Source organism: Antechinus flavipes, chromosome 5 (assembly GCF_016432865.1).
Source record: "Antechinus flavipes isolate AdamAnt ecotype Samford, QLD, Australia chromosome 5, AdamAnt_v2, whole genome shotgun sequence".
NCBI lineage: Eukaryota > Metazoa > Chordata > Mammalia > Dasyuromorphia > Dasyuridae > Antechinus > Antechinus flavipes.
In genome coordinates, this window is record NC_067402.1 from 15,957,122 (window position 1) to 15,975,007 (window position 17,886).

Consider the following 17,886-nt stretch of genomic DNA (forward strand, 5'->3'; position numbering starts at 1 on the left):
TGACTGGCTCATGATCTCATGAAAGGGCCTGAGTGATGAAAGAGAACTGGGAGAAGCTGTAACTTAACAGCATTACCAAGAAGTTCACAGGCAGCATCTGACTGACCGCCCTGGCCTAGAAGGCTGCTCTTGGATGATCCAGGAGAGTTGGGTCCTCCTAGCAGCAGCGGAGGGCGGAGACCAGAGCGGGTCACAAGTCTCCCAATGAGGGCGGGACTTTCCAGTCCCACCAGACCCGCCGCCACCCACTGAAGCCAGGCAAAAGGATCGATTGTGTGCGCCCGAAGGATATGGCCCGGCCAAGCCTTTGGTGCCACCGAAAACGTTCCATGGACAAAAGCGGCAGCCAGAGCGCAGCGCGAGCTGCGCCGAAGCCTCGGTCCCTCAGCAATAACCGACATTTGTATCATCCTTACTATTTTGAATAAATTCCGATGACAGCCCTATTTCATTTCTTCATTCAGTTTGGAGGCCAGATGGCATTAGAATCACTCACTGCACCTTGTTGTGCTTAATTACTACAATCAACACACTATTTTCCAAATTAATCATAACAAAGTAATTTCATTAGTAACACAGCAGGCTGTTGAATTATTAGCATCATAACAGTTTGCAAACAATTAAACTTTATTTGAACCTTAAAAATTTGCAGAGTGGAACATTATTGTAAGATCTAATGGCAACAGCGTACAAATTCAGTACAGAGCAAATAATCAAGCAAAATGCTATATAAAATATGACTTACAATCACCTTTGGAAAAAAAATTGGTTCTCTAACTGTTTATAGAAAAACAAATAAAAGCAAAGCAAATGCAACGAAAACCTGGCAATTAGCATCTTTCCTGATCCACGTTGTTTAAAATCACATTAAGGATATTATGCGGGACTTGGGTGTGTGACATTGTCCGGGGTATAAAGGAAACTTTTCCCTATGATACACAAAGGATTTCATCAAGTATACACACGCTGCTTAGACCCGGATCTAAGGAAATGGGCACCTTGACATGATTTTCCCTGTAAATAAGGGCACCCCCTTTCTTCACCCTCCCCGGAGGCCCCAGAAAAATGGCAATGTTCGCTGGGGGCCTTCATAACACTATTAGCAGGAGAATGTCCGGGCAGACATTGTTATTCATCGGTTGGCAAAGGACTCCCTCTCCTGGATTAACAGTTTAAAAAAAAAAAAGAAAGAAAAGAAAGAAAAAAAAAAAGGAAGGAATTCTCCAAATGTTCTAAATTAGAGATGACTGTAGCCCAAGTGGGGGAAGGGTTTCAAAATGGTTCCCCATGTGATGAAAATCTGCTGCCATCTACTGGCCCAACGTGGCAAAGCGAAAAGCTTCCCAGAAGCCAGGCCCATTGGCCTTGCCCTACTTAGGTATTTCTCTCTCCTTACCAACTTAACTTGGAAAATCACGTTTGCTTTGCTCGTGACATGAGAAGTTTGTCTCTAGAACAAGGTCACTTATTTTTGCTACCTTGGTTTAGATACTCAAATGTAATTGATTTTTTAGACTAAGATGTCATTTTTTCCCCCTAAGTTACAGTGAAAGGACAATTTTTTTTTTTTTTTTATGTGTGGACTTCAGACACAAACATAAGTTTGCCAGCTTCACAGTGATAAGAGGAGGAAGATAAACTCCTCCCTGTAGCTTCAATATTGCTAAGTTTTGTCATATTTATAAATTGTTTATATTATTTAAAGAAAGGAGTCAGTGGGAAGGCTACTTCGTGCCCACAGCTCCCTGGGAGTGCAGGAGTGGAGCCCAAGGAGGTATCACATCTACTGTAAAGCATCAGAATTTGGGGTCATTTCAGACGCCTGTCTGCCAGAGGGCGCGTGCTGCCCGTGGGCACAGGGCCACTACCACCCAGCAAGGCTCCTGTCATCACAAAGTTTACCTGCCGGAAACTGAGTGTTCCACAGCTTCCGCCTTTTCTCATTTATAAAGTGCAGGGACTGGACACCAAAGGTCCTGTCCATCTCTAAGCAATTCTGCCTTTCATCATCCTGCAAGGAGTTCACAGGCCAAGTTTAAGATAACAAACTTCTTTCACAAATACAAAGTCAGCTGCTTTCCCATGATGCTCCAGTGACTGGAGCGGAGTAAAACCCACGGCCCTGATGCCCCCGCAGCCCGGTTGCCAACAACCCAAATGGTTTTTAACGACAAAGGGCTCCAGTGGTTCATTCAATGGCACACCTCCTGGATGCTGACAGTCCATTGTTCTTTTCTTCCTTCTTGAGGTCACATTTCACATGATGTTTGCCAAATTAGACATGAATTCTTTGATGATAAAAAAAAAATCACTGCTATGTGAAATACCAAAATAAGCCACCCACAGTGCTTTAAGACATTTTCTGAGTGCCGGGGGCCAACTTTCAAACTTTCCTCATTAAAGATAGATTAAATGGAATTGGTGGAATTAGACATTGTGGTAGGTAGACAAACCTTCCCTTATAATGAGTAGTGGGTATCCCAAGACCCCTGAAAGGAACAGTCACCTGACATGTGAGAAATCGTGCAGGGGTTCCTCCAAACCAAATGATGGGATTCACACAAAGCAGCTGAATCAATAAAAAGTCTGATGGCTTCTCATGCAAAGTAGCAACAAGTATAATCATTTTACTGCTTGTACCAGATTGCTCTACATAACTTTCACCTAATTTATGATCATTAAAACATTGTAAAAGAGGAGTTATAACATTACAGGCAAAAATGAACGGAAAGAGGATATGGATCATTTTTTGAAATGCGGAGAAGAAGATAAGCCATCATTCAAAGCTCGGAGGATCGTGCTAAATCCACGGCGTCTCGGAAAGCTCCGTCTTTCTTCGCTTCTAAATGTTAGGATTTGCTGATTAGAAAAAAAAGTCACATTTTCAGATACGCTTCAGAAGCTCATCAACAGGCCCACAAGTAGGACTTTTACCAAGAAGAGGTAGCTGAGACAAGTAGCTAGTTACCTCCAAGAGAAATTTCACAAAACTTTTTTTTTAACTTTTTTTTTTTTTAAAGGATGGGAAGAAAACAATCTTTGACAGACCCATTCCAACAGTTTCAGAAAAGGGAAAGACATGTTAAAACAAAATCACCACCACCACCACCACCAACCCAGAACAAGAGAACATATGAGCCATTACAGAAGATTGGATTAAAATGTACTTACCCAGGACTCTCAAATATCATACATCTCCATTATGTAGGCTGTAGGCACCAAGCCAATGGTTCCCTTCATTTCTCCTACCCACCAGCCAAATCTATTGTAGTCCTAATTGAAAACAATATGCAATATTAACCTTTAGTCGGGGATAAATGCAATGCACTTGGTATGCAACTTCTTATAAACATTTTCTTTCTTAGAAAGTTAGAAGGACCTGAATTGAAAATGGAAACATTATCATCTTTCTGTTTCTGGGAACTTTCAAAAATCCTCTTAGGTAAAGATTTAAATGAACTTACAAGCAATGGGTGTTTATTACTCGGTGTAGAAAAAAAAAAGAAATGGATGCATCCAATATACTCTGGCCACCTCAGGTGGATTAGCTCTTCTGGCTTTTCTTCAATATTTAAATTCCAATTTTATGGGATTCTTAAAGAACTCCAAAATAACAACTCAATCTGAGACCCTCGACCCCGAGGTACAATCATAGGATATGAAAGAGGTTGAAACGTGCAGGTGGGGGCTTCCAGGAAAGCACAAGACAGGACAAGGCCGCAGAGATTATTCTTGGAGCCAGAGAAAAACCAAAAAAAGACCACACAGACTCACCAAAAAAGAGCACAGAAAAAAGCACAAAACTCCCACAAGAGTCGTGGGCAGAAGGGGCTACAGTCGCTGTATAATTAGTGTAGGTGATGGAGCATGAACTACGAGAGAAAGAAACGTAAAAGTGAAATTTTAAGAACTGTTGCCATTTTAAGAGCAGAAAAAAATATGAGTATCTCTAAAAATTCTAATGGGAAAATAGGATTCTACTGAGAAAGAAAAATGTGATTTTTATGAAGAGTTTCTGAAATCTATCAAGTGTGTGAGTGAGGCAAGTCTGTACCTGCCCCTCCCACCGGGCAGCGCCTCTTCTGCATGTTAGTGTCAAGATGGACTCGGAGACGCAATTTATTTAATTTTACTGAGATACATAAAAAATAAAACGAATTACAAGTTTCAAGAAATATATCTTCCAAAAGCAATCCTCTTGCAGGAGCATTAAGGGACCTCAATTTAATTCTTTTCTATAAGATAAATATTTTAAAATCAATGCCAACTGCAATCCAATTGATTACGACCGTTCCAACTTCCCAGGTTCAGGGATAAACATGTACACACACTGCTTAAGTGAAGGGGAGGAGAACAAAGAAATTAAATCTGCAGCAGAATGATTATTAAACCGATACATATTAAGGAGAACCCAATTTAACTGCCCCAATTTGAGTATATGTGACCTAGTAAAATGGGGAGATGAGAGGGCAGAGCAGTCTCCAGCTTCCCCATTGCTTCAGGGGGCTCGAAGTAGACCAGTGGAAGAAAAAATGACTATTTTCCCTAAACACAGGCAAATTATCAGAACAAGGTCTTCTTGAACTTCTGCTTTGCAGAATATCCTTTTTATAAGTAGAAATGGATGGAAGCGGAGGCTTTTCTAAGATGAAGAATATTCTGCCGATTCTAGTGTGGCCTGGACATGAGTTAGAGATGAAAGAACAAAATAAATGGTTTGAATGAGCAAGAGAAGGCTGGTAATGTGAGCACAGTAGATAAAAGGGAGGCTAAAGTTCTTCCCTTAAGGCCCCAAAAGGTAATACTCAGCGCCAAATGGTTATTATTATTATTGCTCTCAAGCACTAACACAGTCACAAGATGCAGGTTCGAGTCTCACTGCCACCAGTTAGTTGTGTGACTAAGGGCAATTACCAGCTTAGTTGGGTCTCCATTTTCTTATCTGTAAAATGGGCACGATAAGACTCACAGTATTCACTTCACAAGAATCTTGTGAGGGTCAAATGTGAGCCAACCCAATCCAACAAGTGTTTATCATTGCAGTTACCCAAGTAAGCACCTGCTGTATGCAAAGGTAATGCATGTGAAAGATGATATCATCAAGTCCTTGAGAAACACAAACTATCATCAATAGCAACAAACACTTATTAAGTGTCTACTGTGTGTGCCAGGCTCTGTGCTAAGGGCTAAGGATATAAGAAAAGCCAAAGGCAGACCCTGCCCGCCAGGGCTGACGAGTCAGTGGAGGGTTGTCAGCTACCTGGTCACTAAGGGTGCATTTTTACCACAGACATCGGACTGGGGTCTCTTCTACTTTAGCTATATGGCCATGCTGCACAGGACAATCGGGGGGCATGGTGCCATAGAGGGAGAACAGGACCCCCTCCTCGGCCACAGCTCCTCATCTGTCAACATATCATCACCCTCCGATGAAGTCATAGCTGTAAATATTCCATGGACCTCGAGGAGCTGTAAACCTGCTAGTTAGCGTTCCATTACTTACTATTTCTCAAGCTTTACAAATGCTAAATTTGGGTAATCTTGAAATAATCCTCCTTTCCTCGTTCTCTTTGGAGCAATGAACCTGATTCCTTCTCTATACAGAATGTCAGAGTTTCCCCTCTCTTCTACCCCACGGTGCTCTTTGAGAGAGTCCCACTAAAAATCTGAAAGGGCCAGGGAACAGACTACCCTCCACTAGCGTCCACTTGTCACCGAGGCGCCAATTCAGAGCCACCTTCACGCCAAATATCCATGTGCTGCCCAACAGGTAGCAGGGTCCGAGGCGTTGTACCTCGACCCCCAACATGGTGACGTCCCCCTGGTTCTCTGAGAATGAAGGATAACAATCAGAGAGATCTCCCAAACCCCATTTTCTCAGGGCTGTAAGCCACCAAAGTTAAATCATTTAACAAGGGCAGGGGGGAGTGGAAATGGGTTGGGCACTTTGTGGCCCAAACATAATTCTGGGGAACTACTTTAAAATCAGGGTTTTAAGTGTTTATATTAAAATGAACACAGGACAAAACACTCATTTTCCTTATCTCTCTTTTCTTCCCTTCACAAATTCAACTTGATTAAAAGCATAATTCCCCTTTCAAAAAACCAAGTTACATTCATTATGCTAGGTTTAAAGAAATCTACTGCCAAATTGCCAAACTCTTCCCCAAAGAAGCAATGACATGTTTCCCATTATGTAGGATCCCATGCCGTGGGCCGACCAATGAGATTCACCAAGCAGAGAGCTGCTTCTGCTGTAAACAGATGATTTAAAATTCACATGAAAGGGGAAAAAAGTTTTGTACTAAAATGTGGCCTGGGCCTTCTATGTAAATAGAACAACAAATCAAGAAACTATGAGATATATGCTTCCCCATATATACACTAAAATCGCAGAGAATTTAAATCAGAAAAGTTCATTTAAAAACACCAAATTTTCATATCTTTCCATTTGGAAATAATTTTGTTTTATGCTCCCGTGTGAAGTTAAGAGATTCAATAAAATACAAGCATGTAAAAATCCCGTAAGTTAATTTATGGCTCTGTGGCAGCCACTGGAGTATGGAGACAAGTCTACCAACATCGATGCTTTTACTTTGATCATTACTACCCTTTGTATAAGCCTCCAGAGCCACATGAATCCCAATCAAACCATTTGCAGTCTGTAAATTGGAATGACTGCTTCATAGACTTCCCGGTTCTGGGAGAACGGGATTCCCAACTTTGGCCAGAAGATTCTTTCGTTACCCAGTCCCGTGAATATATTCTCCGCCTTGGCTTCTTTCCTCAACCTAAAACAAATCTGATTTATTATTCATTATAACCTACTTACAGTGGAGAAAACACTGCAATCAATTCAATGTTATCTTTTTGTCCACATGCCAATGACTGTATTTTTGGATAATGTCACATTTGGGCCATTTTTTAAAAGACCCAACTCTATATAATGGCAATAAAAAGGAGAAATAAAGAGGTGAACAAACCTGCCCACCTCCTCCACTGCGTTATCTAAATCTCCACGTACTCTTAAAGGTCAGAGAGCCTCCGTCCCGCACGGAGCAGATCCCAACGAGGCCGGCTTTCCGGGATCCCTCCCTCCAGTCGGTCTTCGCAGCCACCAAAATGCTAACCTAGGCAAGTGACGAGGCTTCAGGAGGACTGATAAAATAATGAAGAGTCCTTTAATCTACAGGAAACCATTCTAGTCAATTTATAAGAAATATTGCATCCCTTTGTAAGACGTGTAATTATTTTCTATTAATCATGTGCTATAAAGCTACATTATGCGGTTATTCTGTTATCACTAGAAAGAGGCCTGCAGTCACTTCTGACAATGTTAGGTAATTACTAGCACAAAGCTTCTTTCTACTCCCTGGTAACGCGATCAAGGTCCAGAGGTGTGTGAGGATGCTCACCGTAGGAAAATAACACTCCAAAGAAACTCAATATCTGCAAAATGAATGGCTCCCAGGCAGAGAGCAATATGGCAGTAAAAGCCAAAAAAAAAAAAAAAATTAAGAAAATGCTCCTAATTGTGCCGAAGAGTGAACGCTTCCTCCCCTGGATGCTTTTCTGATTTCAGACTAGGAAATTATTTTTAACCTCTGTTTTGTTTCATGGTTAAAGCACAAGTGACAATTAATAGTTATTAAAGCTGCAAAATCAAGTGATTGTGTCATTTTGCGAATGTTTATGTGAAAGGGAAAAAGCTGGTTTGGCAAAGTGAACTACAGACTTTGGCCAAGGAGTCAGGAGTCATATTTACTCATTAACTGAACCCTCTCTGCTGGTGGCGTATTATTTTACATTTAAGTGGGGCCACGTCGGTGACTTCAGCCCTTTTCAGAGAGAGGACATCCATTTCTCCTGGGTCATCTTCCACTTTCCAGAAACCATCTGGCCCAAAGCTTCCTTCTCATTCTAAGCTCAGCATTAAGGAGGCTTGGAGGGCTGGGGAAGGGGGGGGGCTACTTTTCCAGGCATTGGTTCTCACTGTTTGAAAGCAACAGGTGCGGGATAGGTTAAAAGACCGGACAGGGCGACTGAAGTCTATTTCCCAAACACATACATGAGCCCTCTGGCAAAATTGAGGGGATTTTATCTACAGACGTCAGCAATTTGCTCATTAGGAACCAGTTAGTTTCGATATTATTTGTCAGCTTATATGGTATCAACTCACAAAAAGAGCTTTTTAGTCACCGATGGAAAAGAAATGGGGCCTGGAGTCGAGTTTTTCCCAAACAGAGGGCACGCGCCTTTTGAATATTTCCTATTCAGAATATTTCAACATTTGCCTCGGCGTCTCCTAATATGGCCGCAGGACCATATTAAAGAAGGCCCGCCCCCAAGGAAGCCCCTGCAAAGTTCCTGCTGATTGTCCCTACTTATGTGACCTCCAAAAAGCAAATGAGAAACAGACAAATCTGAGGAGGAAAAGTCAAGAGGCGGCTTCCATGTGACTGCTGAAATGAGTCTGATGGTTTAATAGTCGCCCCCTCACACAGAAAGCTCTGATTTCTTTGGGACTTAAGCAGCCGGGAAGCCCAGTTTGTTGTTTTGTTGGCAGGGGAGGAGTGCAAGGATGAGAACAGGGAAATGCAGGTGGAGGAAACTGAGTAAATCCCCAAGAGCGGCACAGCTGCAGGGGCACACACACACCTCTGTGGGAGACACCTGGGGCAGTGCAGAGAGAACCGGTGTGGAATGGTTCAAATTCCACTCATGACCTTCTCCTTGCACAGCCTGTTTCCCCAAGTGTAAAACCAAGATCTTGCGATTATTCCACACCTGGGTTAGTGTCTTGGTCCGATTTAAACTGGGCAGTGGGGGAAGGGGGACAAATCATGGGGTATTTAATTTAAACTTTTCAATGCCTCTTGACTCAGCTTTTCCATCCTCATAACGTGAATCAAATGTTTGAGGGTGAATGCGATGAACCGACCACTAGTAATGGGCAACCACGTGACCCAAGCCAGCCAAGGATGGACAAGTTCTCACTTTACTTTGTGCCTAGGACTGGAGCTGCTCCCCCTTCCCTTGGTCTTTTTTTTTTTTTTTTTCAATTTAAAAAACTCATAAAAGCTACGGCCCGGCAGCCCCATCTGCATTGACCGAGCGCGTGCTTCGGGGTGAGTCTGTCCTGCCAATCCCCTTCTTTTCTCTTGAGCCAAAGGCCAGCCCTTTTGGAGCCCCTGGGCCACTCCTGCAGGGTGAGAAGGAAGGCTAAGCCTCCAGGGGCACTTCCATGACTCCCTGGGAACACGTGACCTGAGAAGAGGGCAGGGGTGTCCGGTGCCTCCTGAACTGGGCCAGGCTCTCCCCACCCCCTCTAAGAAGAATTTAAAAAAGACTTTGGATTTACTTTTCTATCTCTCTCTTCACCCCATGATTTCCCCGATGGCTGAAAGTACTTCCTAGTTTTAATCCCCGGTTCCTCACATCTAGTAGGGGAATAATAAAGCTCACTGAATCAACCTGAATGTCAGGCCAAATAACTCCCCCTCAGATACCGAGGCAGAAATGACCACATTTCGTACAATCTAGACTCATGAATACGCTGCTCTCCTGTTTTAAGCTCAAAGTGCATAAACAGTAAAGCCGGGTAAACAAGTTTAAACTGAGCTTTGGCTGTTAGTGCTCGATCCCTGAAAATCACTGAAAAGGTTCATTTGTCTCAGAAGGATTTGGCTGTCTGGCCTGTTAAATAAATCAAAGCCCAGACCATCATGTGGAGTTACCGCTCACTTTGTGGTGACGTAGCTTCACTTAAAACACACATAAACTTGGTGCTGTTTATATTTGAAAATGTATTGAGTTGTGTAAAAATAAAATCCTCAAAAACAACTTCAATTCAAATGTTAATGAAAATATTTTACTGCAGGGGTGAGGGAAAACATTTCTGCTTTAGGCGAACCTCAAATGTCCTGATCAAACAGCTCCTGGCCCCCCAACTCTGGTTCACTTAAGATGCCCAGTAGAGAAAGCCCCAAAGTCCCAAGTTTTAGGTTCTCCCTGCAAGGCGGATGGCCCTTGGATTGATTATTGGTAAAGTGCAAAGGTTAAAATTCTGAAAATGCCACAGACACTTTGAAGAAGGGAATGAGCTGAGCCAGGAGTCCCCTGACAGCTGCTAATTGGGAAGAGTGAGAAAGGGAAGGGGGAGGGCTCCAGCTCGGTCGACTCTTCATAATGATACAACGTACAGCGTTTACTTCGGGATCAAATGGTGCCATTAGTCAAGGGCCTCCTGTATGTTAAATCGTGTGGATCCCCTCTCCCGTCAACCGTATTTTGTGGTAACCACCTTACAAAAGTCTTCCTCGAGAAATAAAAGCCACAAAATTTAAAAAAGAACAAAAACCAAAATTCAGCTCAATAAAGATGGGCTCTAATGTCAAAGCCAGTGAAAGGCGTCTCCCCTGATACCCACAAATGTGGACTCAGTGCCGGCTGTTCCACAAGGTGACGGTTCTTCCATCCTCAAGAAATGCGGCCTTTGTGAAAACTATCTGCAGCTTCAGGAGAAAAGGAAAAGTGGCGGAGACCCAGAGGATGTTCCAGTGGGCCCAGCCAACCATGTTGGATTCTATGCCACCATACAAACGCAAATGCACACTTGTCCAAAGCTTCTTTTGACCGGCTTCATCCGGTCATGAACGATCCTGATGCTGGAATTCTGGAGGGCGTTTCTGCCAGGCCACGAGGGGTGGGGGTGGGGGTGGGGGTGGGGGGTTGGAGCGGGGCCTTGCTGAAGGAGGCGATATTTCGGTTAAACTCGGCATTCTCGTCACCTTTTCCTTTTTATGGTTAGCACCGATTTCTGGCTGACACAGACTGGTAAAGCCTAACTGCCTTTGACTTTCCGGCACCATTTTGGGTGGAAGAGGGCTGATGATCCCTGCACCACTCCCCTGGAGCCACTAGATGGCGTGAGAATGGTAAAGGCTGATAGGAGCCTTCATCAGGGGCCGCCCAAGGCCCAGCAGCGCCCGGATCTGTGCAAAGGTCCCTGGGGCTGCCCTGGCCACCTGGGGGCTGCGTGGATCTGGGCTCAGAAGGGCGGCCTTGTTAACAGTGTGGGGGCCCCGGGAAGGGCCCAGAGAGCCAGGCAGGCAAAGCCGAGGCCATTTCCTTTTAGGGAACAGACGTCCTCAGGCTCCTCAGGGTCTTTTCCACATTCCCCAGGTGTTTGTGGTGGGCTCGGCCCGTGGTTATGGGAGAAGGCCTTGAACAGCCAGGGTTTCCCTGGCTCGGCTCATGCCCCTCTCAGGCCTGGCATCTCGTGCCTTCTCCTGGCCCAGAGGGGCCGGCATGGCCTGGGACTGGTACCCAGCCAGGAGTGCCTCCAGCAGCGCCCTCAGGGAGCCGTCCCTCAGCTTCTGCTGATCTAGATTTGGCGGTGGGAGGAGCCTGGGGGGGGGATCAGCAGTTGGGGCTTCGTTTTACAGACAAGGAAACAGGACAGGAAGACTCAAGGACTGAGCTGAGGCTGCCCACAGCCAGGAACTCCCACAGGGAGGGGGGCCTTATTGTGCCCCCAACTTTCTGACATCCCTTGGTCAGTCTCCTCTCACATCAAAGGAAAAGCCCCCACTTTTATCCTGCCATTTAAACACCCTAGGGGCTCACTCCTTCATGGCCCTTCGATGCCTGGGAGCAGAGAATCGTGGGTGGCTGCAGAGGGGTCCCGAGGGAATGGAGGCAGCCAGTGGCCCCCCAAGGCGCCTGCTGGAGCGGCCTCCTCCTCTGCCTGGCCTCCCGCCTCATCCTGGGAGGCAGAAATTCCCTCCTCTCCGGAAGGACGCCACACCTCTGCAATTATGCTTTAATGACAGTTCCATGTTAATACAAAGTCATCTTCGGCGCTTAATTTCAATTATGGGCCCGAGATGGGAGGTGATGCCATTAGCCGGCTACAAGCGATCGGGCCAGCTGAGGGCACCGCCGCGCTCGCCTGTGGCACCTGACCGGTAATGAAACGCCCGACCCTCATCCGCGGCAGCACCTCCCCAAATGGCCCGGCCCGTGCATCGCCTCAGAAAAACAACAAAGAAAAAGGAAGCTATCCGATTTTAAAAGCGGAAAAAATGTCCCCGAGGTCCACAGGCTTTTACCTAGCAAGAATGTCCAGGGCAGCTGGGAGTTATGTGGTGGCCAGAGAGAGCAGGCCGTGAAGTCCAGGAAAGTCCCCGGCCCTCTTGGGAGCCCCGGCCTCTCTCTGAGGCTAAGTGCAAAGGGCTGAGTCTGGACTCGGGAAGATGCAAGTTCAAATTCTGTCTCAGACACTGACTAGTCATGAACCTCTCTGTCCATTGCCATCGTCTCAACTGGAAAATGGCAACCTCTGTCTCCTAGAGACGCCAGGATCACATAAGATAATAGTGGCAGCACACTGCCCGGCACACAGTAGGTGCTTCATCAATGGCCATTTCCCTCCCTGTTCCCGGGTACCAGATGTGGAGTTGGTCCCTCTGAATGAGATGTGGAGCTGACAAAAAACTACTTCACCATAAGCTAAATCTGAGAGAGGCTGGGCGGGAATCTCCCCGAGGGCAGGGCCTGGACTGTATCCCCCAAGAACCTCCATGCTTAGTAAGTGGTTCCTGAATGAAATTGGATTGATGTGTCCCACGGGCTCTGACCCAAAAGTCTGACTCCTTTTCAAATCGTTTCCTAAACCTTTGCGTTATGATGGATAGAACACTTTCTCTGCTAAGAGCTTGAAGTGTTTTCATATATATCATCACATTTATTTCTATAACATCCCTATAAAGTAGAGAGAGAAAGATATTGTCTATGTATTACCGCTGGAGAAATTGGGTCGTGGAGACGTAGCCAATCCAAGGTCAGAGAGTTAATCAGTGCCAGACTCAGAACTCTTTGCCAAGACACGGTTCAAGACATTATATATTTAAGAACAGAAAGCTTCTGACCAGCTTAAGAAAGAAAGTTCAGTATGACAGATCAGCACAGAGCCATTAATGTATTTCTGTTTGCATGCGTGCATGAGTGCGTCGGCATGTACATACATGTGCGTGTGTATGTATCCCCAATTAAACAAAGTCGCACAACTAAAAATATCCTCCCATCTGCGGGAATTAAAAAAAAAATCCATTAACTTTAAATGGTCGAAACATTCATTGTGTTTACACAAAGATGAAAAATTTCTTCTATAAACAGTACTTCCAGGAGTGAATGGCGTATCAAATCAGAATACACATAGAAGAATGAAAAAGGAAGAGGAAATAAAAACATAATAAATAACAGAATGCTTCACAATGCTAACTTTCACCTAAGTACATTGTTTCTGGATAAGCCGGTTAATGGATGTGCGCCAAGATTCAGAGTGATGGGTAAACACACTTTTAAGTTGAATCCTGTTATCTGATTGTGTTTAAATTTTGATTACATTTCACTTGACAAAATAATTAATTATTGTGAACTTCTAATTGTTAACAAGGACCTTGGAAAATGCCAGTGGGTATATTTTTTCCCATATTGTATAATCAAACATTTAAAGCTGATTTTTCCCCCCCTTTTACGGTCATCCATTTTCATTGCCTACCTTGCTGAGAATGTAGATAACGTCACCGCGTTTAAATGACAACTCGTCGGGAACAGTCCCTGTGCAGTCCCACAGACCTTGGTAAAAATTAGCATAATCAGTGCTTTTATCTACTGGAAAAAAGGAAGAGAAAACATGAGTTATTATCTCTCATGTAACAAGGCCCCATTTTTTATTAACCAATTAGCAATTAATGCTCAAAATGTAAACTACTAACATTTTTTTTAAAAGATAAGAATCTTGACCTAATTCAAAGATTTTACCTATAAGAATTTCTGCTCACATTACATGATTTTTCCAAATGTTACACTTTTCAGCATCTAAATTTTACTTGATTTTTTTTTTTTTTAATTTTCACCTAAGACATGAAGCCAAAGCAGATTCTGAAGAAACCGGGCTGGAAAACTCACTTCCAGGATACTTTAAGTCACAAGCCAGGTTTGTTTGCATCTGACTCAGAAGATAAACATGTTATACCATGTAATGAGCAATATCTGCAAGAAGGGCCTAATGATAATTTATGAACCATCTTGCAAGACTTGGGACACTGGATAAAAAACAATAAATCCAAGTCACATTAACAACAGCCTGTTACGGGAGAGTTAAGGAGGAATCGCCAACCCCCAAAACTCTTTATTTCTCACTGTATTTGCTGAAATGTTATGGCAACTTTGAAAGTGCCGATGGGGAAGGTGCATCTTTTGACCCTGATTTTTGGCCGCCTTCGTTTGGAAGGTTGAGCTCTGAATAAACATGCAGCGCGCACTGGCGTTCGAAACGCATCCTTCTAGCAACATAAGCACAATGGATGTGCTGTGTTCAAACTGCCATACAGACCATTAACTGATTGATTATTTAGCACTCTTTGCTCTGTAATACCACAATCACAGAGTAATAAATGCTTTGTCAGACACTCCCGACACCACGCACATCTCCTGAAAGCCACAGGACAGAGCGAAATGCAACGGGGCCTCTGCAATGCTGAAAATGGCTTCCTGTTCTTAATTCCACGATAATTGAGTTTTGATGAGTTAACTCAGGGAGAATGGAAAGCCTAGCGGGGAGACGCCCACATATCCAGGAGCCAGACAGAACATCCATGTGCCCACGACCACCAGCACAGGACGTCATCTCGTAACGCGAGAGGATAAAGAGAGGGACGGAGGCCGAGTCCAGACTGTCACCCGTTCTGGCCTGCCGGCAAACCGGCATGGACTCCAGCATCTGTGTGCCATTAGGCCCGTGATCTATTACAGTCTTTTGAACAAAGGGTTAAAATAAGAAATTAATGAAATCTTCAGTAACTGAAACCAGAATATTAAACCTGAATGGGGCAAGTTGCCCAACAGCTCTTTTAATTCCCATCATCCTTCTGAAAAAACACCCACACCAGGCCATTGGCTCTCCCTGCCCTCTCTCACCAAAAGGGTCTTTTCTGACTTTTTTGAGAAGAAGCAATAAGCAAAAGGCCCCTGGTCTCCTTGCCTTAGCCTCCAGAGGTTCATCCTGGCAGCAGCAGGAGAAGGCTATGGAGCCTGGAGCCCAGGCCAGCCTAGGGAGCCCTGCCCCTCTAATTCTCTGCACTGGTTGCCTGGCTGCCTCTTCTCTGGAAGAACACTAGAGGGCACTCGGGCTGGCCACATCATTCCAAACATGGGATTTTAAAAAACTACTTAACAACAAAGTGGCTGATTTCCATAAAAAGAAAATATTTATTTAGACAAAACAGTGACCGGGTAGCTGCCACATTGCAGGAGCATCAGATGAGATCGTGGAGGTCCTGTGGCTGGGGTCAGTTTAAAAATCAAGGTTCTGGACTGAAGAGAAGTGGGCCTCCTCCTCACCAGTTAGCTGAGGGCCTGAAGGTGCATCTTGCTCACTCCTCCTCCTGGTCCCCTAGTCAGCTGAGAGCCCTGTTCTATGTCTCTCCTTCTTCCACCTATCCCAAGGTACATCTTTCTCACTCCTCCCCCTGGTCCCTTAGTCAGCTGAGAGCCCCGCTCTATGTCTCCCTCTCCTCCACCTGCCCCCAGTTAGCTGAGGGCGCCCTCCCAATTAGCTGACAAAGAGCAGTGTTTGCGCGGTGGTGTCCCTCTCTGCCCTCCACACTGCCCAAGCTTTAGCCCAAGAACGCTGAAGACACATGCTCTGGCTGAAAACTCAGGGAAAGCTGTTCTTTCACAGCAGGGCCTTCCCAGATGTCCCTGGGACATCTTCCTTTTATAATTGCAACCACAAGTCGCTTTCCCCAGACAGATTTGCAAAAAGAAGGGGATTTGAAAAGAAAAGCCCATGGTGATTTCTAACAGATAATCCCTATCACATTGGGGTCTCTTTTCCCATGGATGCACTTGGTGAAACTCCCATTAAGACTAATGGGAGTTCCACGAGCACATCGAGAGACCCCTGCCGGGTGCGAGACGCTTCGGTCTCGATGCGCACCCCGAGTGTTTCACGAAGTCTCGGTGCTGTCAGGAGGAGGCCGAGCTGGGACCCGGCCCTGCTGGAGAAGCTGCCTTCCTCCCAGGTGACCCTGTCTTCTGTCCCATATGGGACAATGCCAGGGTTGGGGGCAAGTCAGGTTTGATGGAGACATGAATAGTCACGATACCAAAAGGGTCACAAGCGCCAAGGTATCAATGTCAAACCCACAGGCTGTAAAGAGACTGTAACGAGGGAGATGATGCTAGGGAAAGTGGAGCCACAATTACCTCCATCTCCCTGGGACGGCAGTGAGTAAATACCGGACGTGGGCTGAGAACATGAAAAATCCAGCCTGGGAATCATTCTAATCCCGGGGGACCGGACGCATCTCTGATTATTAGAGAAAAAAATGTTGCTCTACACCTACATTACATTAAAGCTAGACACATCCTCAGAAGCAATCTTTCTTAAGCAAAGACCCTTCCGGAGAGGAGTGGGATTGTTTACTGTGCTCGGGACATACGAGATGGATGGGCCCGAGAGAATCCCGGAGCCCAGCCTGAGGAAGCCGGCCCCGGGCAGCTGTGCGCACTCATGTACAAGTTGGTCAGCTCAGAGCTTTTCATCCTGGGCACGGGTTACTATTCCCGGCCGGCAGGTTCCAAAATTACGAGAAACACCTTCTCGTGCCTTACAATGCTAAGAATAAAGAGCAGCAAAAGAAACTGAGGCAATCCTATTCTGGAGCTGTCCTTTCCCTTTCTCCCTTTAAGTCCAGGACAGCAAGAAGGTCACGGGAGTCTGAATTCATGAATTCTGAATCAGGCTGAACAACTAATACATTCAACCTTGGCAATAATGCAATAGATTTAAAAGTTTTAATGCTTCCAAGAACACGCCCACAGGCTGTGCAAGATGATAGCATCATGTTTACAGGAAAAGAACAAGGCACAGGCAGCCCGGGCTCCAGACAATTGTTCAGGCCCAGAGCCCTGCAAGTCGGAGGGCAGACATCCGAAGCGGCCTCTGCCAATTGCCTTCAAGAGTCAGACCCTCAAGGCCACAAAAAAGACCAATGTCAATAAAAATGGGAGCAAGCAAGAACTTGAAAAGTATCATTTGTGGGGGATGAAAGCCCAGCTTTTCTTGTGTTTAAATATTTTTTAAATCTTGCAGTTGTGTGTGTGTGTGTGGGGGGGGGGGGAGGTGTGTATGTATGTGGGCGTATGTGCTGTGAGTGTGTGTGTGGAGTATGTGTGTATGTGAAGAGTTGTGTGTATGTGGTATGTGAAAGTGTGTGTGTGTGTGTAGTGTGTATGTGTGTGAGTGTAAGAGTATGTGAGTGTATGTGCAAGTGTGTATGAATGTGTGTGTGTGTGGTGTGTGTAATGTGTATGAGTGTGTGTGGGGTATGTATGAGTGTGTGTGAATGTGTGTGTGTATGTGGTGTGTGTGTGTGTATGTGGTGTGTGTAGTGTGTATGAGTGTGTGTATGTGTGTGTGGTATGTATGAGTGTGTGTGTATGTGTGTGTGTACGTAGTGTGTGTGTATGGTGTGTGTGTGTGTATGTGGTGTGTGTAGTGTGTATGAGTGTGTGTGTGTGGTATGTATGAGTGTGTGTGAATGTGTGTGTGTGTATGTGGTGTGTGTGTGTGTATGGTTTGTGTGTGTGTATGTGGTGTGTGTAGTGTGTATGAGTGTGTGTATGTGTGTGTGGTATGTATGAGTGTGTGTGTGTGTGTGTATGAGTGTGTGTGTGGTATGTATGAGTGTGTGTGAATGTGTGTGTGTGTATGTGGTGTGGGTGTGTGTATGTGGATGTGGTGTGTGTAGTGTGTATGAGTGTGTGTATGTGTGTGGTATGTAGGAGTGTGTGTGTATGTGTGTGTGTATGGTG

General features: G+C 45.1%; 1 protein-coding gene across 3 annotated transcripts in view; it reads right to left on the reverse strand.

Annotated features, from left to right (window-relative positions):
- The window catches only part of SKAP2 (src kinase associated phosphoprotein 2), a 163,107-nt gene that overhangs the window by 9,929 nt on the left and 135,292 nt on the right, over positions 1-17,886 (reverse strand). Inside the window, exons 11-13 of one of the 3 annotated variants that reach the window (XM_051963491.1) lie at positions 13,565-13,674; positions 3,172-3,273; positions 610-2,859 (exon numbers count right to left, since the gene is read on the reverse strand). In XM_051963491.1, coding sequence (XP_051819451.1) covers positions 3,181-3,273; positions 13,565-13,674 — 203 coding nt within the window. In that variant the 3' untranslated portion in view covers positions 610-2,859; positions 3,172-3,180. Of the gene's footprint in view, positions 1-609; positions 2,860-3,171; positions 3,274-13,564; positions 13,678-17,886 lie in introns of those variants that run through there. The other 2 variants (XM_051963489.1, XM_051963490.1) reach the window with 2 other exon arrangements.